At 44.0% G+C, this 26,514-nt stretch overlaps 1 protein-coding gene and 1 long non-coding RNA gene across 2 annotated transcripts in view; one reads left to right on the top strand and one right to left on the bottom strand.

Annotated features, from left to right (window-relative positions):
- Positions 1 to 26,514, top strand: part of ADARB2 (adenosine deaminase RNA specific B2 (inactive)) — a 475,814-nt gene that overhangs the window by 311,593 nt on the left and 137,707 nt on the right. Inside the window, exon 3 of the mRNA XM_030550140.1 lies at positions 1,671 to 2,578. Within this exon, the coding sequence (XP_030406000.1) occupies positions 1,671 to 2,578 (908 nt within the window). The remainder of the gene's footprint in view (positions 1 to 1,670; positions 2,579 to 26,514) is intronic.
- On the bottom strand, positions 1,527 to 20,286 carry LOC115645462. The gene is made up of 3 exons (XR_003998747.1): positions 20,246 to 20,286; positions 19,423 to 19,682; positions 1,527 to 1,763 (listed from the first exon to the last, which is right to left on the bottom strand). It is a non-coding gene; the product is annotated as an uncharacterized LOC115645462 (long non-coding RNA).

Below are 26,514 nucleotides of genomic sequence, written 5' to 3'. Positions count from 1 at the left end.
CACCGAAGAATGAATGAAACGGTGGCAGCAATTCAGCAGCAGGTCCTTCCCTCTGACAGGGACTCAGGGACTTGCTGCCAAATTGCCACCAAAGAGCCTGGAGCCGGCCCTTGCTTTGGGCGCAGAAATTCCTTGTTACGGCTCTGGCCTTACAGCTCTGTCGCCCAGAGTTTAGTGGAGGCAGCATCACGGCCACGCTCCTTTGGGGTTGTCGTGCATCTAGCGTACGGTGAAACTTTGGAAAGGCCTCCTTGTGTAACACTAGCGGAATCAGGAGGGAGCTGTCTCTGCACACCCCTGAACACAAGGACTGTAACTGAGCCTGGTCCTTATGCAGATTTCCCATGAGCCACAGCTGATGAAATACGGACAGCCAGGCATAGAGATGCTCTGTTTTGTGTCAGGGATCAGACTGGCAGCTGGGCAGCCCCTCAATCTGGTCCCACAGTGAGCAAACTTCGACTGGACCAGGGAATATGGCCCACTACATTTTGACTCGTAGGGGAAGAAGAAGGGAATAAATTTAAATGTACTAGTCAGAGATGGCAGCAGTACAGTGAATCGCTTCGTGACAGAGCATATGTTTTTCATTGTTGCTTGTTTTTTCAGTTTGCTACCGACCAAGCCCCAAGGATGCTTAAACTTGATTGGGTCAAACTTGGTTCTCAGTTACACTGTACTACTGCATTGATGCCAGCGGCAGAGCATGAGCGCAACTGAAAGCTGAATGTGGTTTGTTGGCTCTGCAGTTAGAAAATGCTCCCTCTGTCTTCCCCATTGCCCCACCACCGACATTGCTTCATTGTAGGTGCTCCTTCCTATTGCTTTTCTTTGACATAGCTCATCCTTTACATCAGTAATTACTGCCAACGTGCAGCTCTGGTTTCTCCAAGCCTGATTTGCACTGATCTAATATTTTTGCATTATTAGTTATTGCTGTTGCAGTAGCAAAGAGTACCTGCTATTGAACTTGACAGGAAAAATCTCACTTATTCAAACAAGGATCTTAGCCCTGGAGAATAGACTAGAACAAATGATAGCCTCAAGTACTGGAAAAGGATGTTTGATCATCTCTTCGGCTGGGTTTGTGATGTAAGTAATACAAAGGTCTCTGTTGTGGCTAGAGCTGATCGATTTCTTCACTGAAAATAAATTATTCAGTGAATTTTCCCATTTTTCTGTTTGTGAATCATTTGTGAATCAATTCTGATCTGTAGCAGCATGTTTGCTGTTTGTAAGCATTGGCCTATGTGGCTAATTTGAACAGATTTCAGCACAGGGGTTTTTTACAAGCTATTCACTTGTACTATTAATTATCCATTTTGAGTGTTTATCTAAGTAACATGGCAGAATTTATGCTACCTCATTGGATAAGAGAAACTTTTTTAAAGGTGGCTATGACTAATACACGTGAGGAAGGAGTTATTGGACCAATAATCACTCATGACATTCTAGGAATTCATCAATATTGTAATAGATAAACCAGTCACCATCCAAATACTCATGAAGAACTATTAATATGATCATACAAATATCAGCCTAGTGAATGGGCCATGCGTATTAATGAAAACATCTCTGAATCTCTTTTCATGCTATTGTGCCAGCTCTAGCTTGACATTGGATTCCTTGATGGCAACAGTAATGTGGGTTTTCTGTTTGTTTACTGACAGGTACCAGCAGCGCAGAAGTAAAGGAAAACCGAAATGTTGGCAACCTGGAGGATCATCCGATATCCTCTAATGACAGGTCAAGAGTGGGCACACCTAGCATTAAAAGGAAAAGACCATTAGAGGAAGGCAACAATGGCCATTTCTGCAAACTCCAACTCATCTGGAAGAAAGTCTCATGGTCAGTGACACCAAAGAATGCCCTGGTCCAGCTACATGAACTTAAACCAGGTTTACAATACAAAATGGTTTCCCAGACAGGCCCAGTGCATGCTCCAGTCTTTGCTGTTGCTGTAGAAGTAAATGGGCTTACATTTGAAGGTACAGGACCCACGAAAAAGAAGGCCAAAATGCGAGCGGCAGAACTAGCGCTGAAATCTTTTGTTCAGTTCCCAAATGCATGTCAAGCTCACTTTGCCATGGGGAACTGTTTTAACCCATCCACTGACTTTACATCTGACCAGGCAGACTTTCCAGATACTCTGTTCAAGGAGTTTGAACCGTCTGCACACAGCGAGGACTTTTCGGTCTATAACCCGGTTAATAATGAATTGCTTTCTACTGCTTATCGGCATGGGAGGTTACTCTGCCACACATTGGATTTAATGGGCCACGCTAAGCAAAACAAGCACAAGATGGCATCCACAGCTGAGAGCGAAAAGAACCCAGTGGTGTTGCTAAATGAGCTGCGATCGGGACTGAGGTACATCTGCCTTTCAGAGACTGTGGAGAAGCAGCATATCAAGAGTTTTGTGATGGCAGTGAGAGTGGATGGGAGAACATTTGAAGGCTCAGGACGTAGCAAGAAGCTGGCAAAAGGCCAAGCAGCACAAGCTGCGCTGCAGGCCCTCTTTAACATTCGGCTGCCCAGTCACATTCCCAGCAGGAGTAAATGTAACCATTTGCCACAGGTGAGAGTTCTCAGGTAGCTGCTACTAAATGGGAGGAATTCTTAAGATTAATGTGATTGTTAATGTTCTCGCTGTAGTTCATGAGTGATCGTACATACCATTCTTCCTAGTTATCGAAATACCATATTACAGCAAACCCCTTTCTTCGCAGGAACAGCCTTACGGCACACACAAAGGCCTATGTGCTTACCTGAAAATCATTAGGAGAAATTTACAGGCTTTTCCATAGAATGGATGGACGAACATGGAGAAAATAGAGGGAATGTCAACATTTCATCTTACCAGAGATAATTATTGTATTGATACATGTAACGAAGGTACTTTTTGTAATGATGCAACATTCTTCTAAGAAAGGAAACCATAAGTAAAAGCTAATGGGATATCTTGTTTCTTTTCTATAAAGTTACACTTTCTGGAGAGGAATACCATTCTGCAGAGTTGCTGGTGATGAGGAATGTGCTTTTTCTCAAGCCTGATCTTTAGACAATTCTGCCACTTGCAAAGCTGATAGATAGATAGATAGATAATGTGTATATATAGCTATATAGAGATAGATAGCAGCTGTGTTTGTCAAGCTTCTAACAGAGAGAGGATTGCAAAGATTCATACTTTTTTGGAGGTAGTAGAGATATAGAGAGAGATGGCAATATATAGATCAGAGGGCTATGTCTTGTGAATCAAACTGTGATGGTTTGTCACATGCTTGTATGAGTTTGCTGGGTTCAAAGAAACTGATGTTTTCTGGACATGGAGAAGCCCTACAGAGGTCCAAGTGATTGCTTAGAATTGTACCAATAGTTTTACTGTACCAGTGCTAGAGTCCGCTGCCTGCATTCACTAATGCTATGGAGAATGCTATGCTGTGCTACATGAAACTGTCTGCATTATAAAGGAAAACAGGAAGTTGTTTAACCCTAGAGGTTAAAACAGAGGATTGGGAATCAGGAGACCTGAGTTTCATTCCCCAATCTGCTGCTGGTTTACCACTTAACGCCAGTTTCCCCATCTATCAAAAGAGGATGTTCCTTTGCAAAATTTTTAAGACTCTCAAGAGCTACGTAGATGAAAATTAGTAGTAGTTGTTATCATTAGCATTGGTAAATGAGAATGGCTTTCCAAAATAGACCATGATTTCCATGCCAGTATACCTTCTAATTTATACCAGCATACTGCACTCCTTGTGAAAGAATCACTTTATTTCAGCAATATAAATACAGAAAACCACACCACCATCACAAGCATAATAAATAATTGGGCTTACACAGTGCTTCATATCCTTTTCAAAATGTTTGGCAAACATTTGCTATAGGATCTGCTTCATGTCCTTTTCAAAATGTTTGGCAAACATTTGCTATGGGATCTTCCTCACAGCACTCTTCTTATTAGGAAGAGTCTATACTTCAGTGCTACTCAAATTCCAGTGCTCAGGCTAGTGGCATGGGGCTCTTCTGCACACAGGTGCAGCCAGTGATAAGACTAGCATCAGCATGGACTCCTAGGGTATGTTTTTCAGAATCACTCAGTGTTGGTCTAACTCTGAGTCCATTTGAAGTCACTGGAAGGATTACAATTCTTCACATGCATAGCAAATCTCCCCTACACAGTGTCCTACGCTAACCACCTTTGATCACATGTATAGTAATGTTTACTTTTCTGAGGCATCAGCCCCGGGGCCCATCCATACTTTTTCAAGGATGTTTCCTTCTTGTCAATAGAATATGAAGAATAATCCCAGATGCCTTTGTGCTTCTGGTTATAGATGACTTTGCTACCCACAGAGAATTTTGCTGGACTATCAAATATCTGCTGTGTACTAACAACTCACTGGAGGCAGGAAGTTGATTTGTCATGTTCAGAAATGACACCAGCTTGCATCATTACCTGTCAATACAACAGGGTGTACCATTCCCTAAGTAGCTGGCACCATGAGCATCTTCCAACCCGGAATGGGTGTGGGCCAAGGGGCCATGGCCCTCCCACTTTTGAAAGTGCACGTTTTGCCATAGGCCTGCCCCCTGCCTCTCCTCTTTCCCCCAAGACCCCACCCCCGGCCAGGCCAGAAGCTGGAGCCCAGCCCAGGTAAGAGCAGCCTGGGGAGCCGATTGCCTGGGTGTAGCCCTTCGGACCCTGAGGCCTACTGCCTGGCCAGGCTGGAAGTCAGAGCCAGGTCAGTGTAAGAGCCTTGTGGGCAGCTATGAGGAGCCATGGACCCTCCACTTGCTCTGAATGGAGGGTTTGGGCAGGGAGGGGACAGGAGCACTGGCCAGGGGCTGCTCTCCAGCCCTCCCCCGACCCCGGGCAGGTGGAGGGGCCTAGGATCTTCAGCCCAGCTCCAACCTCTGCTTTCTACTGCTTATCAGCTCCAACCCCTGGCTTGGCCAGGAGGTGGGGCCTCAAGAGGAAAAGGAAGGGCAGGGTGGGACCACAGAGGGGGCAGGGCCTCATGCCCCCCCCAACACACACTTTTAGGACAAATATGTCACCACTGCTTTCCACCTGGATTGTACATCTTGCATGGCTCAGGAATTATATATCTTCCTCTTGTGTCTTTTCTTCCTCCTTAGACCCACTCCACCCCCCCCAGCTTAAGCTTCTGGAAGGGAACATGGTAATGAAAAGGTGTCAGTGAGCTCTCTCTGTCAAACTTTCTTTTGGATTGTTATATACTGTGCCACCAATAGACTAGTCTGGCACTTTTAAGCCAACATTCAACATGTCAGTTCAAGGTACCATTAGTACATTGTGAATTTTTCTAACATCCCACTAATCATGTCTACCAGCAGTGACTTATACTGTTCACTAAGGGCCTGATCCAAATCCCACTGAAGTCAATAGAAACAAAAACAATGAGGAGTCCCTGTGGCACCTTAGAGACTAGCAAATTTATTTGGGTATAAGCTTTCATGGGCTATAACCTACTTCATCAGATGCCTGGAGTGGAAAATACAGTAGGCAGGTATAAATACACAGCATCTGAAAAGATGAGAGTTGCCTTACCAAGTGCGGGGGTCAGTGCTAACAAGGCCAATTCAATCATGGTGGATCGGCCTCATTAGCACTACAAAAAGTAATTTCCCCTCTGTTGATATTCATCCCTTCTTGTCAACTGTTGGGAATGGGCCACATCCATCCTGACTGAATTGGCCTTGTTAGCACTGATCCCCACACTTGGTCAGGCAACTCAAAGTACCAGCTATTCCCCTAACTCACCAATCACTCTTTTTCTGTGCTTTATCTTTTTTTGTATGGAGATCAGAAAACTGACTCATTGATTCTTGGGATGGGCAAACCAGATCAGATATAATGAGAATCAGCTACAGCGGTCACCAAAAAAGTCATATATTTTGTGAAATTCAAATATAAGTGGTGCCCCACTGTATTCCTTTTTGCATGTCTTTGCACTACAAGCAAAATTCTGCCGTTGAGTTCTCTGGGACCTTGATTTTTGAGCCCTTCGTGTCTGCAGCCTGTCTGGAAGCAGGAAGTGCCAGACATCATGTGAGTCTGTACTTGTGCTATTTCTAGCCCAATTCTGCCGCACTTTGTGCAGTGGTCCCCAAACTGTGGGGCACCCCCCCAGAGGGGTGCTGAGGAACGTTTTGGGGGTGCACAGCAGGTTCTGGACAGCTCCCACTGGGGGTGGGGAGAGAGCACTGTTCTGCTCTGCTCTTCCCCCAGCCCAGCTCCGGCCCTAGATGCAGCTCTGCCCTCATTCCTTCTCCTCCCCCAGGCCAGCTCTTCCTCTAGCCCCAACTCATCCTCCATCCCCAGTTCTGCCCCCAACTGTGCCTTAAGCCCAAGCTCCTCTGCTGAGCCAACTGTGCCGTAATTGAGGGGGAGCACGGACAGATTCCATTACTGGAAAAGGGGAGGGTGCAACAGGAGAAGTTTGGTCACCACTGCCCTAGTGGTTTGCAATATTTTATCAGTGTTTGGAGAGAAGCATCAGAGCTTTCCAGGCACTTAAGTGAATAGAATCTCAGAATCTTTTGAAGTTTGTGCCATTCTCTGGCCACTCACTGAACAAATGAGCAAAGGCACTTCAATGTAAAAGGGGTCTCTTAGGGCCTCCTGGAGCCACATTCTTCAATCTGTACTATCCTCCTTTCTCAAGGCCTGATCCTAACAGGTGCTGCACGTACTGGAAGGCACCAGAGTTGTGGGGATTTGTGCTCTGTCAGGATCAAATTCCCTAGGCTGAGCACTGAAGTCTAGTCCTGCTGTTCTTGATCAGCCCATTCTCAGGCAAAACAATTAAGTGCCAGAATAAAGAAATTAGGGCAGCAGAAATCCTCAGGAGCAGTCATGACCTAGCTTGCCTCAGCAGCTGCCTGTCCTATTAAGTGTCTACAGAGACTGAAATGTGCCTCTATTCTCAGCAATGGCTTAAACCTTATCGGTTAACCTGGGCCAAAGCTAAATATGCTGCCTCTCCACCTAAGGGTAGGACATAAAAGCAACCAATAGTCTGAATCTACATGGAATATGTTGGTCATGGTGTCCAAGCAACCAGAAAGGATCCACTGAATCACCCAGCAGAGTCAAAGTAGGATGAGAATGGAAACATTTCATGAAAAAATCATTGTTTCCTTTCTCTCAATCACTGAATGTTGCCCCTTGTTTACTATTGTGCTTGGTCTTGACTTGTATGGCCCATAAATGAAGATCACTCCTTGGACTATCAACTTTTATGGGAGCCTGAGGCTTGGTTGTTGGGTTTTTTTCCCCTTAAAAAACTGTTATTCCTACTCCAAAATCGGAGTTAATAGTGAAAAATGCTGATATGGCATCACCAAGTCTGCACTGGTAGAACCCAGTATATTCCCTGTCGAGAAACTGTGGGATACTTCTAGGCTTTTGTAGCGCAGTGTGCTCTTTTCAGAAACATCAAGGTGACCCCCAACTGCACCTGACCAGTTTCCAGATTGTTTTTCTAATCTTATACTCCTCCTAATCTATCTCACTCAGTGTAAACAGCATTCAACTGCTGAGAAACAAAATCATTAATTAATATTGCCATAACAAATTAGTAATAGAGGGTACTCAGATTTCAAATGGACATAAATTAAAAATGAATAGGTGTGAAAATCGCATTCACTCTGCTTTGAAATTGCTTAACTCTGCTCCTGCTGGTTTATATCAAGTGGAGTCCAAAGGATGAGCTGCTAATTTATGTATTTAAACATAACCTCATGCAACTGTGCATTGTCTGTGTGTCACTACAGAGAAGCAGAGAAGACTGGTTTTCATTCTGCAAATGAGGTTAACAGTTTGAATCCGGTTAAATCCCATGCTTGCCTAAAGCCTCATTTACAGTCCAGAGCAATCTGAGTATCCCCTTTGTACTGATCCTTTACACTGTGCAGGTCAGAGATTCCTATTAGTCAACTTAAGTAACATCTTAGCACACAGTGTCATGTGGAGAATAATCACTGTGTATGGAAAAGACCAATTGCTCATTCCCTCTGAGTCATTTCCTGATAAAGGCCTGTTTCTCTCTAAACTGCAAACCGGACTTCTTTTTCACATTGGATCAGTTGTTCCCTATCCCGCTCCATTATTTCTCTAACCATCCTTGCTGCCAGCTTTCTTGCAGTCATGCCCTCACACCAGTGGTGCAATGAAACCAGGGCTCAGGTTGTCAGTGATAGATTTGATTCTGGTGCAAAGTGAGACGGCATGTAGCTGGCAATGTGTTCTCCGAAACTGTGCCAATGTGCCTTTGATGAACAGCTTTGTCTAATCAAATGATCAGGCAGATTTTTTTAACCTTCTCCACCCCCATTCTACACAAACAAAGGCAGCAGATAAGGACTTAAGATGCTCCTAACAGAGAGGCAAAGTGGGTAGGGAGGACTGGAAGAATGCTGCTTGAGTTTCAAGCTCCTATCTCCGCCTGTCATCAGCACACACACTCTGTGGGGAAAGTTGCACAACCGTGGCCAGTTGAGACATTTATAGGTTTACAGTTTCTTAATGTAGAGCAACTGAAATGGAGCCAACTTGGTGACACAGCAGTAGTGGACTAGGTATTAGTAGTAGTATATTTGTGTTGCAGTGATACCCCAGAGCCCCCCTCATAGACCAGGACTCCATTGTGCTAGGAGCTGTACAAACACAGAGCAAAAAGATGGCCCCTGCCCCAAACAGTTTACAAACTAAGTGAGAGGCAAGGTGGGTTAGTATCAGAGGGGTAGCCGTGTTAGTCTGGATCTGTAAAAGCAGCAAAGAGTCCTGTGGCAAGGTGGGTTAGGTAATCTCAACTTCTTTGATCCAGTAAAAGATATCACCTCACCCACCTTGCCTTTCTAATATCCTGGAACCAACATGGCCACAACTGCAAACACTTTAAGTAAAAGACAAGAGACAACAGGTGACTACAGAGAGACAGGGAACATGAGAACAATGTAGGAGAATTAGATGAAGAGAAGTGAATGCTGAAGGGTATCTAGGGAAGAAGGATATCTCTGGGCATGGCACATTATCTTGTCAGGTAGCAGTGTCAGTTTTAGGGGGGGAGGGAATGTATTTTATATTGTAAGTGGCAAAAAGGTAACCACCAGCTGCTGAATGAATTAAAGTAGCCTGGTCAACAAAGCGCCTAGGCCAAGAATGTCCAGCCAAAGCAGCATGTCAAAACTCTACATAAACAGAGGTAAATATGGCCGTGGAGGTCTGGTTGTCAAAGGAACCTGTCCATGCCGTTTGTGACATCTAAAATAGCATTCCATAGGTATCACCCAGACAAAGTGGTTTTTCAGATCCAGGAATCCATTTGCTGCACCCCCTGATGGATAGCTGCCTCACTGCCCATTCTGTTCATGCTTTGGGCACTCCATATTCTCCCATTTTCCTCCCCACTGGGTGTATGTTTCCTTCCTACCACCTATTTCCCCAGTCTCCTTCCCCAGATGTTCCCTGCCATGGTTCTCTCCCCCAACCCTCTGCTGCCACTATCTGCACAGAGAGGGAAGAACTGCGGCAGTAACCTGTAGAGCAGAGATGCTATAAACTCTCCCCTGCTCATAGCACCCTCTACAGGAGAAGATTCTAATTGGGCTGCTAGTGTGCTTAAAGTTAAGCATCTGTGACAACTGTAGCACCAGCTAGGTGTCAGACAGAATGCCACAGGGCAATTAAACCGACAAATGGGGACAGACGCGTTTGGAAGGGTGATAGCAAAACCGAACAACTTAACAGAGAAGCACAAGTGTACCACTTGCCTAACTAATGCCAGATGGTTAGTGATTTGTAATAATAATAATAATAAATAATAATAAATATTTAAATGTTCATGGGCATTTGTGGCTCTTTATAAATCATATTTATATCTTCCAGGGGAAAATGTACATGAACTAAAGGAATATTTTTCTCAGATATAAAGACCTTACCTTACTAACTAGCAGAAAAGATCCATACCTTTCTATAAAACACTGGTAAAATGATGGATGCTCAGTTTTTCTTTGATAATTAAACTGACAAGTGCTTTGTGATGGAAGCATATGTAGAATTGTTGTCAAATGACTCGTCTGCCAGTGAATGCTGGGTGCTGGCTGCTCTTGTAGTGTAATTTTTAAATCATTATTCCATCCATCCATCCCAGCAGCCAGCATTTGCTTTCTTCTCCTCAGAATGTATATTATTTATTAAGTGAAGATAGTAAGACACAGTATGGACCCTGCTAACTTTCACGATTTACTGGTCTGAACCAAACTCTCCTATCCGGGGAGCTGATATTAGAGATTACCTGATTTGTGGAGAACTATTATTTGTGTGAAGCATTGTGGTGGGAGAGTTTGTTGAGAATGATTAAGTCTCGGGCAATGAGCTGGGCTAGTTATTGCATAAAAGCTCAAATCCCAGTCCAGTGTCATCATCACATAAAACTTCCTTTAAAAGCAGCCACTCTTACAGCTGTCAGAGTCCAAGTTGTTGCTTTTCTGGCTCTGTCAGTGAGCTAGGGACATGTCAAAAAGCTCCTGGCAAGTTGGACCTCATTAAAGCTCCAGCTTCCTCTTGGAATTGTGTCCTTTACATTGTTTATGATCCTTCATTATTATCTATTTAGCAGAAGCTATGATCATTTTGCTCCACTAAATGGGAGATGTAATAACTAGCGCCTGTTGTGAGCCTTTCTCTGGCTTGGTTCTATACAGACCCTTCTCTGTTTGAGATAGACTGTTACAGTCATTCCAAAATTACATTCTTTATCTGTTTATCACTGATAGTCACCTCTCGGAAGCCTTAATTGTTCAAATGGCTCCTTCCTTCCAGAATGCAGAGTAGCAATTTGAATCAGGCGACCTCTTGTTTTATGATGACTGACTCCCTCTTGTGGCACTCCTGCCAACTGTATGCAATGCATTCTGCTGCTTTGTAATGAGACTGATTGAGAAAACAAAATTACAAAGCACCTAGGAATGTTCACCCCCTAAGATCATTCCAATACCTGAATATTCAAGTAACTTTCTTTTTAAGATGACACGTTGTCACACACAATAGTAATTGTGGATCGGTTCATTGTTACAGCCTGGTAGGGAACTTTCTTAATTCTTTTCTTTTACAGTCTTTTACAGTAGAGTTCAGATATTAGAGTGTCATTCTATCATCATTTTGGACAGCTCCCCGACCCTTTGGCCTCAACCAAACTACTCATGCAACATTACAGTATAAACAGGGCTGTAATTAGGAATATATACTGTAGATCTATCAAGAGATGGACCATTTGGGTTTATAAGCCCATAAAATATACATTCTATAGCATATATTTATAATCCTTATTTTTAGGAGGATTGATCGCCAACAAACCCAATTAACTTTGGAGGTGAGAGTGCTCAGCCCTCTGAAAGTGAACCTTGGGTGTAGAAATATATTGTATCCAGTGTGATCAGTGTATGTGCATATGCACAGCTGCAGATACATTTGTTCAGCTAACCAAAAGTACAGAACATATTATCAGATAGTGAAGTCTTTTGTTGTTCAGCAAATGCTTTCTTTATCTGGATAACCTAGGAGTGGGCACACAGTTTCAAGAGACAGAAAATTAGATATAACTAGTTATTTTTCTTTCTCATTTATGAGATAGATTATGAGAACATTCATTAAAATAAAATGATACAAAGCAACTTCTTTGAACTCTGCCAAAGAAACACATTAATGTATACATCAACCTTTGTTCCTTCTGCAATGTTCTCTCCCTCACTTTAAACACCTCCTCATTATTCTGAGCCAAATTAGTATGTTTTTTTCCCTTTGTTCTTCTTATTGAAAAGGTAGATTTTTGCTTAAAGCAAAAAAGTGCTGAGCCTAGACAACTGTCTCCTCATTCAGTGTAGAGAGTCTGGTAAGATTGCAGCCTGTGGTGATTGCTCTTATCCCATCAGATCCTGTGCAGACTCTAGCCAAGTAATCAATTCTGCTGAAGGCAAAAGAAGCCATTGTCATTATTTGTTATATGGGGATTCTGCCTTGAAGCCAAGTAGGAACCAAAGATGTCAACCACAACTACAGTTCTTCCATGGGGAAGCGGAATACATCCCTTGCTATAAATTCACCATATACTTTTTCTTTTTTTTTTCTTCTCATTTTGAAACTAAGGATTGTCTTCACCTACCTGACTTATAAAAGAGAGAAAAGGGTGGAAGGAGTGTATAGCTGGAATATATGTGTTTAAGTCAAATGAACCGTGAGAGGTTGTTTCTCACCGGTTCCTATTTGTTCACAAGATCGGTCAAAGAATTACCAGAATTTCTAGTTTCTCTGCATGTGGCACTTCATTGTTCAGCTGCTATTATTAGATGCTCTTTTATGAACTGACAGTGATGAGCTGCCAAAATCCTAATAACCGATTCCCTACCAGGTCTTCGGCAGCATTTTGGCAGTAAGGGGTCCTTCACTAGCTCCGGGTCTTCGGCAGCACTTCAGCAGTGAGGGGTCCTTCACTCACTCCGGGTCTTCGGTGGCACGTCAGCGGCCGGTCCTTCAGTGCGAGTGAAGGACCCACCGCGGAAGTGCTGCCGCAGACTCGGAGCACCACCCAGTGAATACAAGCCCCATGTGCCTCCCAAAACAGCCTGTCCCCCCTAATCCGACCCCCACCCATATCCTGCCCCTAACTGCCCCCTCAGAAGCTGCAACCCATTAACCCCCCCGCTCCTTGTCCCCTGACCACCCCCTCCTGAGACCCTCCTCACCCTAAGTGTCCCCCAGAACCCCATCCCCTACCCAACTCACCTTGCTTCCTGTCCCCTGACTGCCTCGACCCCATCCACCACCACTCCGACAGACCCCCAGAATGCCCATGCCTACCCAGCCCCCCTCGTTCCCCAAGAACCTCCACCTCCTCCAACCGCTCCCTGCCCCTTATCCAACCCCTCCTCCCAGCCCTGGCCCCCTTACCATGCTGCTCAGGGCAGCATGTAAGGATGCTATGCCGCCCGCTGGAGCTCGCAGCCCCACCCCCTTACAATGGTGCTCGAAGCGGCAGGAGCTGCAGAGCTGCCCAGGAGCAATCCAGAGCGCTAGCACCGGTGGCGTGGCACACTGAGGCTCTACGAGAGGAGGAAAAGAGGGGGAGGGGCCAGGGGAGCCTCCCCAGCCAGGATTTCAGGCGGGCCGGACAGGACGGTGCCACGGGCCGGAGTTTGCCCACCCCTTTAACAACCGGTTCTAAATCGACTTCTAAATTTAACAACCGGTTCGCGTGAACCGGTGCGAACCGGCTCCAGCTCACCACTGTGAACTGTGCGCTGTTACTCATGAAAACAATTATAATCAACTCCTTCCCTTCCTATGCTGGTCACTGCTTTATTAGATTAAATATGATGAATAATGTGCATCTCAAAGGCCTTGTGGGGAGACTAGAGCCGGCAACATTGGCCTCATTTCATGTCTGATACTTTTTATCTGAATCAACAGCATTATACTTTTTAGGTACTCCCAGCATCACAGCTAAATGCAAGGTGGGATGGATTGTTTAGCATAAGTAGTTAGCACTTATTCTAAGGGGCCATTCAAAGTAGGGTGGCCTATTAACACTTCTACAGTCATGGAATAGAAAGAGGGGATTAATAGGTTGCAGAATGTTGTAATAAGGCAGGGATGCCCAACCTACTATGTACATGGCTCATCAGAGCATTTCATAAGGCCTGCTGCCTGCTTCAACACAATATCCTAACAGTCAATTCATTAGCATTCTGTGTTCTTTCCTTTTTGTTTCTGTTTTCTGTCATTCTAATACATGTTTTGTGCACTGATTTCTTTATATGTTTTTAAATAGATAATACCGTATATAGAAACAACCTATCTAAATACATACAAATCAAGCTGAACTTAACATATAAATCAATACAGGTGACTTTAAATCTTACTAAAATATGTAGAATATGTTTGGCCCGCACAAGGTTGTGCTTAGGTTTATGTGGCCCTTCTATGTAATAAGGTTGGGCACCACTATAATAAGCCATAAAGCCAATGTCTCTGTTCAGGCCATGATTTTTGTCTAGCAGAGTTATGAATTTAAGCTCCCAGACAGGCTTAAATTCCCAGACGAAAGTCATCTACATCCATTGTACATGTCATCAAACCCATGCTAAATTGACAGATGAAGCATGAACTACCCAAAGAGCAAGATAATACCCATGACAACTTCTAACGAAGGATAGTTATAATAATAATGGTGGTGACATTATTATAGCAAGGTGAACTATGTGTGACTCATGCCTGAGAGGTCACCATACTGATACCTAGCCACACTTATGTCCAGGGCCATTATCACCCAAGACAAAGCTATGCATCTGGTGCATGCAGGTAGTGACTTGTGTAACATATGTCAGTAGCCTCAGAGCCCAAACCCAAGTTTTTGTTATCCCCTGCCAGGGTTGGAAGCACATAAAAACACAGCTGTATTTTGCTGCCATGTGTGGCAAAGGTTGTTCTACCTGCTGTGTTTAACTGCCCAGCAGTCATACAAAACACAGTCCTTACCCTACTCATACAATGGCACTAATGTTGTCTTATTATTATAGGCTGGTATGAGAGAATTGCTGATAACAGTCCAGTATCTCACTGTCTTGGAGAAAGTCTCCCCTGTACCTGTACTAGTTTGCCTTCACTCGGAAACACTGTTTAGCTGCACTTGTTGATGAGGTTGGGTTTTGTCTGGAGAGTTCGTCATTGTCAAGCTATCAGCAACGTGACATGAATTGCTAAAAGAGTTTTTTGCCCAGAATGTGCCTGTCTTTTCCAAAAATGAGTTGTTCTTTACTGCCATACCCTCTGAACTTCATTTATATCCTATTATCCACACATCTCTGTGTTCGGGATGCCAAATCCAGCAATACTTAGGCAACCCTCTCACTGATTTTTATAGGAGCTTTGCCAGAATAAAGTCTGCAAGATATTGCCCAGGACAAGCATCCAAGACCGGCCTTAGGCACCAGCAAACAAGCACATGCTTCAGGCAGCACAATTCCAGGGGCGGTAGGAGCCCTATAGTAGAAGAAGCCCTGCATGTTAGTGGTGAAGGTGTCCCTGAACTCGAAGTAACAAGCCAGCATCACGGTCCCTGCCATGATCACCATCTGGAAGTAAAGCTGGTGAGGGCAGAGGGCACAGGCACTCTGGCTCCCACGGCCTCGGCAGCCCCCATCCCTGTCTGCGCGCTCCGCCCGCTCCCCGGCACCATCCACCGGGGGAGGAGGCAGCTAGTCCCAGCCAGCAGTGGCAGTGGCGCCTGGGTGAGCACATGGGACGCACAGGAGGCTGGTTAGTTCCAGGCAGCGGCTCAGTTCATGGGCTAACACTGGGCAGCTGCACGAGCACAGTCCTGGCGCAAGCCCATGTCCATGGGCAGCTCTTGTCAGGCAGCTGCACCCGGGCACAGGCTTGTGCACTGGGGGAGCAGGCGGCGGCTAGACCAAGGCAGCAGTGCCAGCTCCATCTGGGCACATGCAGGGGAAGGTGGGTCCCCTCGCTGGAGCAGCCCCTGGCCTTTGGAGCAGGGAGCCCAGCTGAGAAGCGGATCTAAGGGTTCCCCTCTCCAGTGGCTCTGAGGACTCAGCGTTCGAGCCAAGCCCGCCCCCGGGCAGGTTCCAGACGTCTCTGCCAAGGACCAAACTCCCGCAGGAGGGAGGGGGGCGGGATTCCCAGTCACTCCGAGCCCACCAGCTCAGCTCGCATGAGCCCAGCTCCGGGCAGGCAATGTAGCCGCCGCTCCTGGGCTGCCAAATCCGCCACCCTTTCCCCTCTTAGGATTTTGTGTCATTGTCCAAACAGCTGGAGCAATAATTGTCCCTGCTGAGCAACCTTGCGCACAGCCTCTACCGCCGCCTCCTCCACTTAGCTACTTGCTAGACTTGGCGGTGCAGAGCTGTCCTCCACACCAGAGATGCCAGCCTGTGAGAAACACACACACACTGTCAGACTCCTCATCATCTGCTTTAACCTTGCTTTCCAAATTGCTGTATGGGGATTCCCAGGAGTTTAGCAAAGGGCGCTCGCTCCCCCCCCCCCGCAACCCTGCCCCAAACTTTGCCGTATTGCAGTTTGTTTGCAAGACAAGCACTCTTTAGTGCCAACGCTGGATGCAGCTCGCGATCAGCAGGCAGTGGGCAGCTCCCAAGAGGACCCTTGAGACAGTCCCACCAGGAGCACTCCAGTGGGCAGTGAGAGGGAGGGAGAGCCTCAGAATGGACTGAAAGCTCCCCAGAGCCTATTTCACCACCAGGCTTATCGAATTTTAATTTAGTTAACAAGGTTGGACTATAAGAGGCTGATCCCGAACCCACTGAAGTCGACAGCCCTCTTTCCATTGTCTTTAGTGAGCCTCTGATCAGACTCTAAGCACACACTTTCTATGCTCTGCTTCTTATGTGAAAATGTCATTCCCAGGACAAATATTTAACGAGATGAGCATTAAGAATGTTTAAATTTCTAATAAATGCTCAGAAACCAAAATATATTTCTCAATAGTACTATAACAAGTACTATAACAGCAGTACAATGGTTAAATGCTTTTACTGTGTTCTTTAAATGCTTTATATGCATATTTCCTTCATATAAGCTGCTCCAGCACATGAATAGGATCTTACCTGAAAGAGGACAATATATATTTAACTTTGGTAAAATAATACAAATAATACTCCATCCTTTGGGGAAATCACACTTACATATAAATGGAAAAAGGAGTCTTATTTAAAAATGCATTGGCAAATTCTTTTACGGATGTACCAATATATTCTTCAAAAAGTTATGCTCTGAGATCAGATCTCCAAAAAATAAATACAGATAGCAAGTAACTTTCAGGTTGTGGCCAAAAGGACAAAAGCCAGAGACTGTAGTCAGAATGCTCAAATGATCTTTTACAAGGCCACACTGTTAACCTTAAATCCATTTTAAACTTTACTTGGCTTTGTTATTACAATCAATCAGTCTGATCTCAGTTGTGAACCAGATTTGACAGTTATTTTTTCCCTCTCCTGCCAGAGCAAAGGAACCTCCGCAGATTTTGTGTGTGCTTTACCTTTTTTCCTGTACCATACTAACAAGAAATACTCCCTACAGAAGGTCTGGCTTAGCATAGCATGGAAATGTGGCACTGGAACAGCAACAGAGTTGGCAGATTCTGTCACTTTGGTAAAGAAAGTGCTGAACAGGAGAATATATTTAGAAAATGGGGAAAATTATTCTTTCAAACACACATACAGCTTTGAGAAAAGTCAGATTCACTTAAACTGAAAAGTTGGACTCAGAATGTAAATTATTCACAGTTGATTAGACCAAGACAAGCATTTCTCAAACATTTCTCAATGCTTAAAATTAAATGGGTACACTAGTAGGAAATTGTTCTATTTCACTAACTACAAATTGTCTGTTTTCATTTTTTTAAATTTTAAACAGTCAAAAAACAAAAACAAAACAAAAAAATTGCAAAGTGCAAACGTGTAAAAACCAAAAAAAAAAGTGGGGGGGCAGACAAAATTTTTTTTGCTTGGGGCGGCAAAAAACCTAGAGCTGGCCCTGCAAGCATCCTAGCACTTTGTGCTACCATTTTCTGTGCTGGTGGCAAATTGCCCTTGTTCCTCCATGTACAGGTTTTTAAATGCGGAGGACAACTTAGAGCCCTTAGAAAATGTATTTGTCTAAATTAACACACTTAGTCTAATTGCAAATTTACCAAAGTTCTGAAAGCGAAAGCCAGCAAACCTCCAGGTTGCCATAGAAACACCAAACAGAAAGGACCAGGGGTTTTTACTTTTGGAATAGAGTTGTTTTGGTCATAATGATAGAAATTGTTGTGCTAGGAGTTGCCCACTGCTCTTACAGGATAACACCTTCAGCTCTGTGTTTTACGTCTCAACATTGAGGGAAATTAAAATAGGATAGGGATGTGGACGCTGATGCCACCATGTGCTGTAGGACGCTAACAGGGAATAAATGAATTGCATTGCCACCAAAAACTGACAAGCCAGAGTGCATAAATTTGCCTCTTTAAATTCTGCATTCATTAAAAAAAAAAAGCAATCTCAGTAAAAAGATTTACTGGTCTTTGACATGGATATTTTTGCAATCTTTCCTTCTCTGAATAGACTAGAGCCAAGAAGAATGTACATTCACAAAAAAATACATAGTTACCTGGAGTTTCCCTTTGATATGTCTATGCATTTACAAGGAACAGAGACCCAAAAAACAAATACTAAGTCCAACATCTATCTTCTATGTATCAGAAATCAAGAAAACAAGCTCTTTTAAAGTGGACAGTTGAGGTTCTTAAAGAGAGGGTCATATAACTACCCGACAGCCTCATTATTAAAATGAGCATATATAGAGCATAAATCTAGGCAAAGATGCCAGATTGCCTATTATAAGTTACCTGCACTAGGGTGCCCAGATAGCAAGTGAGAAAAATTGGGACGGGGGTGGGGGGTAATAGAAGCCTATATAAGGAGCCCCAAATATCGGGTTTGTCCCTATAAAATTGGAACATCTGGTCACCCTCATCTGCACAGATGAAAGGGATCAATTAGTTAAGCATGCTGTAACAACAGGTCACAAGATAAACACCAATGAAGTCAGATTGATCAGAAGAAAAAAAAGCATTGCAAAGACAAGACAGAAGAGGCTTCCAGTCTGCCTTTGACAGAAATTGATCTGAGTAAATTAAATACTTATACCACAGTGGTTAGCAGCATTAAGAAAAAGGTAAGGTGGTGTGGCGAGATCAGTGCTGCTGCTTTATCTGTTACTGAAAGGCTAAAGTGAAGCCTTCTCAGCTGCAAATACAATTGGGTTCTGCTGGAAAAAATGCAACTAACTGAAAAAGATGGAAGCACTTTTCGGGGGGAGGAAGGGGAAATAATCAGAAATCTTAGGTGAAAATTCAGCACCTTCTGCATCTACAAAAACCTTGAGTCCCACTAGGGAAAATGTGAGAGTTGTTCAGTAGAGTACTGAAGCACAGGGACAAAATCTAAGCTTTGTTTAAAAGAATTCTGTCAGATATATGGCGGACGGTGTGCTATGATGGTAACTCAGCTGTATTTTATCTCCCATGTTGAGTATCCTAACCAGTACTTTTATTTTTTTAGAAGTACAGATATTGTCTTTGCATTTGCTTAAAAGATCTGGGTTGGTTTGTTTGTTTTTCCTATCATGAAACTAAGAATATTAACTGGACAATTTTTAAAACAATTCTATATTCCATGGGCCAAATCCGCTGTCAGCTCCACTGGTATAAATCCACAAAACCCCACTGAAGTTAATACCATAACTCCAGATTCACTTGGGTGCAAATGAGATCAGAATTTGGCTCTATGGATTTATAGTGAATAAAATATCAAACTTACCCTGAAATGTGTTGCAGCCATTTCTCATTCCGTCATGCAGCTGATAAATACCTAATCTCCAAGTCAGCCCTCTATATTTAAATGTGCACAGCAAAAAGTTTAGCTATCTCCAGCTGAACTATTTCAGTTGAATATCCTTAGTTCATTGCTTCTGGTTCCTATTAAATACAGTTCAGATAAGGTCCGTTTATATTCTAGTAGTTCTTCACACCTTGCTTCCACTCATGTTAAAAGGTTCTGTTTTGGACTAGAATAACAGTCTGTAGGAAAAAAGTATATGCTTTAGTGATGAAATGCTAAACAACATTAAGACTGGAAGGATAGTGGATTATTATTCTTTCCATGCACTTCTGACTCTCATTAACTCTACTGAGAATCCTGAGTTATCCCATTGAATTTAATTGAGCGCAGGATCAAGGCCAAGATGAGGCGGCTACATCACTCACCAGTGGTAGCGCAGTCAGGCATGAGTGATAGGGCACCCACTCTCGATTGCAGATCTCTTCAAGTAACTACGCGCTCTATTTATGTAACTACCCCCTCTTTAAAAGCTGCCTTCTCTTTTGGCTCTAACTGTGTTGCAGCTTCAGAGTAACTCAGTGCTGGAGACTCCCTGTTCAGGGCCGTCCTTAGGCATAGGCAGAATAGGCAGCCACTTAGGCCCTCATTCTGCCTGGGGGCACCACTCTGCAGGCAGCCCAGCAGTGTAGAAGCAGGGCTGCTGGGTCCTAGAGAGAGCCGAATGCAGCACAGTCTGAGGAATGGGATTGGCTGCTGGGGTCTCTGGGAAGGGGAGGGGGTAGGGGTTGGGAAAGGAGCTCACCTGTGAGTGTGACTCTTTCCCCCCGGCTGAGGTCAGGTGGGGCAGGCTCTGTGGCTCTGGAACCAGTATCCTTTGTTGTCTCCCATAACATCCATTCTTCTCCCCCCTGCCCCACGGAGCACCCCCTCCTTTCTCCCTCCTCCCCAGGAGCAGCCCTCTCTCTCTCCTCCCTCCCCTCCGTCAGGGCTGGGTTGGGTGAGGTGCTGCGGGGAAGGGGAGGCTGGCTGCCTGCTGAGGAATGAAAGTGAAAGTAACTCACTTCCTGGGCAGGCAGCCAGAATTGGAATGTCACACAGGGCTTGGCTGGGGTTAGCCAGATGTGTGAAAAATCAGGCTAGGGGATTGGAGTAGGGTGAACGGATATCCCTATTTTATAGGGCCAGTCCCAATTTTGGGGTCTTTTTCTTATATAGGCTCCTTTTACCCCCCCACCCCCACCCATCCCTGTCCTGATTTTACACACTTTCTGTCTGGTCACTCTAGGTGGGGGTAATTGGTGCCTGTATAAGACAAAGCCCCAAATATCGGGACTGGCCCTATAAAATCAGGACATCTGGATCTATCACCCTAGCTGGGGAGCGCCTCTCCCCCGGGCTGGCAGCTGCCAGCGATCCGTCTCATCCGGGGGGAGCTGCACAGGGCAGGATGAGCTGCTGTGGCTCCATAGGTGCCCCGTCCCTGAGATCAGATGCTGTGCTAACTTCACCATGGTCTGTTGGGCTGGCGGCGGTGCCCACTGGCGTGTGATTGGACCTGAGGGTTTGCTGCTGCTGTTGCCACTCTGCACCCCAAGAGGTGGATTTTGGGGTCCTGCAGTTTTCAACCTATCTCCTCTACTGCAGCTGTTGGACCAGCAGGCTAGGGGGTGAGCCAAGCATGAAAGCAGTACTGTGTTGCCATTTAGATTGTCATTTAACAACTTTGTTTGCCAAAAATTCTTGCTAACAATCCTGAATCCAATTTCAATGTTTTTTTTTAAATCAATATCTTAGCCAAAAACAGAAAATTAAGTTGTTGACAATTATTAGTGACAGGTTTGGTTTGAGGCAGGGAGTGGGTCAGTTTTCATCAGAGAAACAAAATATGTTGACTGACTTTCCTATAGCCTGTTACTCCTGATAAGAGCCTCCAACAACTGTAATATGCTCATCTCCTTACTAGTGTATAAAGCAGGGTTCGGCAACCTACGGCACACCTGTCAAAGGTGGCAGGTGAGCTGATTTTTGATGGTATGCAGCAGCAGGCTGAGCGGCTCAGCCCATCACTGCTCGGGGGTTCCGGCTGCTGCCCTATTGCCAGCTGGGATACCAGCCATCGGCCCCACTCAGCACCTGCTGCTGGCCTGGGGACCCCCAAGGAATCCCAGACTGGCAGTGGGCTGAGCAGGCCAACTGAACCACTCAACCTGCTGTCAGCCTGGGGTTCCATTCACTCAGCCGGCAGTGAGCTGAGTGGGCTGGTGGCAGGCTGAGCAGGCTGGTGGCTGGCTGAGCAGGGCCAGTGGGGGGTTGAGTGGCTCAGTCTGCTGCCAGTCTGGGGTGCCAGCAGCACTCAGCCTACTGCTACTCCGGGGTTCCGGCTGCCGGCCCCTTGCCAGTCAGGAGCTCAGCCGCCAGCCCCACTCTGCCTCCTGCCAGCCTGGGTGAGCAGAATCCCAGGCTGGTAGCGGGCTGAGGGGGGGTTGGCGGCCGGGATCCTGGCTGGCAGGAGTTGGTGGTCAGAACCCCAGACCAGCAGCGGGCTGAGCAGGGCCTGGGATCCTTGTCTAGGGTTCCAGCCATCAGCCCGCTGCCGGCTTGGGGTTTCATTTACTCAGCTGGCAGTGGCCTGAGCAGGACCTGTGGCCAAGACCTCAGATAATAACAATAGTTTATTTATATAATATAGACATAGAGAGAAACCTTCTACAAACATTAAAATGTATCACTGGCACGAGAAACCTTAAATTACAATGAACTTGGCACACCACTTCTGAAAGGTTGCCGACCCCTGGTATAGAGTGACCATATGTTGTACTAAGATTCTCCTGCTTTTTTTTTTCCCTGTGAGTCATAACTTTTGCCAGCCCAGAAGTTGGGCAGCCAATGTTTTACGTTTTCACAATGTTTTCTCCAACTTTCATAAAGTAAATACATAGCTAATATGAGTTTAAAAGGCCAGGGACACTTCTTTGTGAAGAATCTGTACAGCAGATCATGCCCATAGACGATCCAGGAAAGAAATTTGAGGTTTAATTTTTTAATGTTGTGATGGATAAAGCAGTATCTGCTGTTGATGAACGGTTTAATACCTTGCAAGTCCACCATGAACAGTTTGGATTTTTGTATGACATAACTAAATTCAACAAAATAGGAAAACGAGCAACTAATGATAAAGTGCAAGAATCTAGAGAGCCTCTTGAAGCACGGTGATAGTTTTGATTTAAATGAACTTGAACTGTATGAAGAATTGAGTACACTGTCATCAATGTTGCCACATGCAAAATCGGTGATGGACATTGTACAGTTTATTCATACCCGCAAACTTGTTGACATATATCCTAACGTGTACATTGCCACTCGTATTCTACTGACAATTCCTGTAACAGAAGCATCAGGAGAATGGAGTTTCTCAAAACTAAAGCTCATTAAAAACTATCTCCGCTCTACAATGAGTCAGGAACGCTTGACTGGTCTTGCTATTCTTGCGATCGAACAAGACACGACTTTGTCTTTGTCATACGATGACATTATTACTGATTTTGCAGCCAAAAAAGCCAGAAAGATTGCTTTTAATTAAAAACAAATCTTTGTTTCAATACCTCTTCATATAAATTTCCAATAAATTTTTGATAAATTAAAAAATATATATTATTTGCATCATTCTGTCATATCAGAATTTTTTCTATAGTGCTGCTTCTTTAGTGCTAGTCCATCAGCATTACAGTGTGCTTAATTAAGTTAAACTGGTTTTAATAATGTGAATGTGGCAAGTTTTCCAATACTATAAGCTTATGTTTGTGTTGCTAAGAGCAGATCAGGCACAGGGGCACCAGTTTAATAATCTCGCCTAGGGCACCATAAATCCTAAAGCCGGCCCTGTCCCTGTTATATGCAGTGACAGCCTTAGGCCTACACAACTTTCACACAGATCCAAGCAGGGCTTCACTCTCCAGGGACCCAGCAGCACAAGCTCAGCTTCATCCTGCAAAGAGCTCCATCGGTGATTCCGTTTCTGTGGCCCTGTTTGACTCCAATAGATTTCCACTACTCTCCTCCTCTGGTCCCTGCTTAGAAAGTTGAAACAGGAATTGGTGCTATATCCTGGCCTCCCCAGTCCCTGTGCATGTTGGCTTCACTGGAGTTCCAGAAATAAAATGAAATAATTTTTAAAAGCCTAGCTCAGGGGTGTTTGGGGTCATACTTATCCCTAGCAATGTTGATGGGATAAATCTGGCACCTGACATATTTTAGAACAAGATATACAAATGCATACAATTGCCTTCACTGTGTCTTGGAATTAGTTCTAAGACATTTCAGTTGATTACTTCAAGGTTTTATCTGTATTTTTCTAGTTGCCAGATCAGTTGTTATTTTACAGCTTTGTATCTAGTGCTCTATAACTCTCACTCTGCTTACATGAATAGCAGGTGGCAGCAGAAGCAGAATCAATAGTATTGAGATATACTGTATATGTATTACAAAGGTTACTGCAGTTGGAAAATAGCTGATGAAGACTGGAGGTAATGAACTGAAACATCCGGAAAGTAATTCCTTGCAGCACTACAGACAATAATATAACTTCACCTGACATGGGTAATCCTCAGTAGAATGAGGAAGTATAATTTTTTCTGGAAGGGAGTTTTGTGGTCCACTGAGAGTTTGAGTGAGATATGGGCTATATCTCACAAGTGAAGAATGGCTCATAACTCAGGAGAGGTGGAACCTAAACGGAGTCACAAAGGTCATTCTTATTTTATCACAAGCGAAATTATGCCCTGTATATCACATCTACCTTTCATGCATTTGGTTATAGAGATAACTCTTACTGTAACAAACTGTTGCCATTTTTATTAGGAGGTTTTTATTTTCTGATGGGTTTTTTTGATGCATGTTTTCGAAACAAACAAATACAGAACATTTGCCTTCTGATACCAAAGCAGAGCTCCTTTTTACAGAGCACATACATTGTATAAAATGTGGGGTGGGGACTATTTTAGTTGTTGAGTATTGAGCAATCGGCTGTTTTTGTTTGTTTCTTTTGTCTGGGGTTTTTTAAAGCATTTTTGTCCTCTTTGGGAAGGCTTTTTTTCAGCTGCAGTGCAGAGACTGGAAGGGCCGATACAGTAATCAGAAGAGTTTGCCAATCTGTCTGTCTTCTCTCAAGTGTCCAGTCTGCCACGCAGTCTCAATATTCCTGCAAGAGAGTTTTTTGTAGCTATTTTCTCACATTAATTCTCCAATCCTAAGTCTAAGAGCCCACCATTTCCCACCCCACCCCCATTCAAGTCTCTGTGTATCACGGTGCAGTGGAAACACCACTTTCTTCAACAATTGTTTTTATTTGTAGTGGGCCACACGTGGAAGTCTCTGCTCAGTTTTCACTCAGTCCTTAGTTGTCATCAGTGGGAGTTTTCCCTAAGTCAGGGCTGAGCATAAACTGTAAGGGCCTCCGGGCTTGTTTTGCTTTTGTGTACAGTGGGCCTGATTCCCCCTCTCGCATAAAGCTATTTTAAAGCCTTTGGAATCACACCAATGTAAGACTGGTGCAACTAGGAGAAGAATCGGCCCAGTCAGTTTATATCTAACTCAGTACAAAGTAAGCAACTCTTTCATTTGTGTCTTTACCTTTAAGATTTTTTTTTAATATAGCTACAATTTATGAAAATAGTTCTTATTTAAAAGTCTGTGCAATTGGCTTAATTCTGTGTAATCCCCATTGAAATGCATGGTTTAAACTGGCATAGGATTTGGTTTGATGTGTTTGAAGCAATACAAATTCAATGAGATACCTCTTGGTGTATAAGACAGCTTTGTCTCTGTTTTTCACTTAAAATGGGATTCTTTGCTATGTAAAAACACAGATATATAGGGAACTCCTAGGGCCTGACTCTGATCTCACGTCAGTGTCAATCAGGAATAGCTTCATTGAAGTTAACAGAGTTACACCAAAGTCCAAAAGAGGTGGGAGTGATACCAGAATCAGTCCCTAGGCATTCATTTGGGGCAAGCTGGGTAATTCTAACATTTCACAGTTTGCCCAGTGTTGTGTTTGTGGCATCAGAAAGGTACTTTACTATAACAGGTAAATGGGCATTATGGAACCAGTGTGTCATGAATATAGGAATTAGCAAGGTGAGGAGGGGAATAGATTTCTTCTCCTATCTGGCATGTATGTGGGTTTCACTGTACTGATTACAAATATTGAAATGTTTTCCTTTTAATGAGATTGCCACTAGTAGTCCCTTGTCTTGTGCAGCATGATAGCGAGCAGACTGTGTGGCTAAAAAATGGTATTAAAATAGTGAGACACAGCATGATTGAATTACAGGAAGTGCATTCTAAAAATTTCCCTGTGGATGCAGAGAGTGCACCTCTGGGCCAGTCTGTGTAAAGACTGGAAGCTGGAAATCTAAGGGAAATAATATGAGCAATTGATTGGTGGTATTGAAGGGGGCAGGCAGGGAAGGGTCATCATTTATCCTTTTATATGTATTGTGGTAACCAAAAATGTGATAATCTGAGTTTAAGCTCATTCTGGTAACAGATATAAGTGATTTCAGTGCTTTTTTGCTAGGATGACCAAATGTCACGATTTTATAGGCACAGTCCCAATATTTGGGGCTTTTTCTTATATAGGCACCTATTACTCCCCATCCTGATTCTTCACACTTGCTATCTGGTCACCCTAATGTTTGCTGATTAATAAACTAAAAATCCAATTATTTCTTGGCTCAAAAATAAAGAGGGTAACATGAGAATTTGAATTGTTGCATTCACATTTTTTCTGCATAACTCACTTCTGCCTCTGATTTTTCTATAGCTTTTAAATTTGGGATTTTTAATTGGCAAAAGGTAGAAAGATGAGAAATGGTTCATGAGAGGTTCTGTTATAAACTGGAAATGTACAGTAATCTAATGATGATGTTGATGAGTTTACTGTTGTACAGTTGCTGTAAACTGTAATCTGTTGAATAGTGATGGGGCAAATGCTGAAGTTCTTACTCAGGCAAAATTCCCACTGACGCCAGTCAATGTAGGTGCTGAATTAAATGGTGACCTTTGTACTGA

Source organism: Gopherus evgoodei, chromosome 2 (assembly GCF_007399415.2).
Source record: "Gopherus evgoodei ecotype Sinaloan lineage chromosome 2, rGopEvg1_v1.p, whole genome shotgun sequence".
Lineage (NCBI taxonomy): Eukaryota > Metazoa > Chordata > Testudines > Testudinidae > Gopherus > Gopherus evgoodei.
The sequence above is the reverse complement of the archived record's forward strand: the minus strand, read 5'-3'. Positions and strand labels throughout refer to the sequence as shown.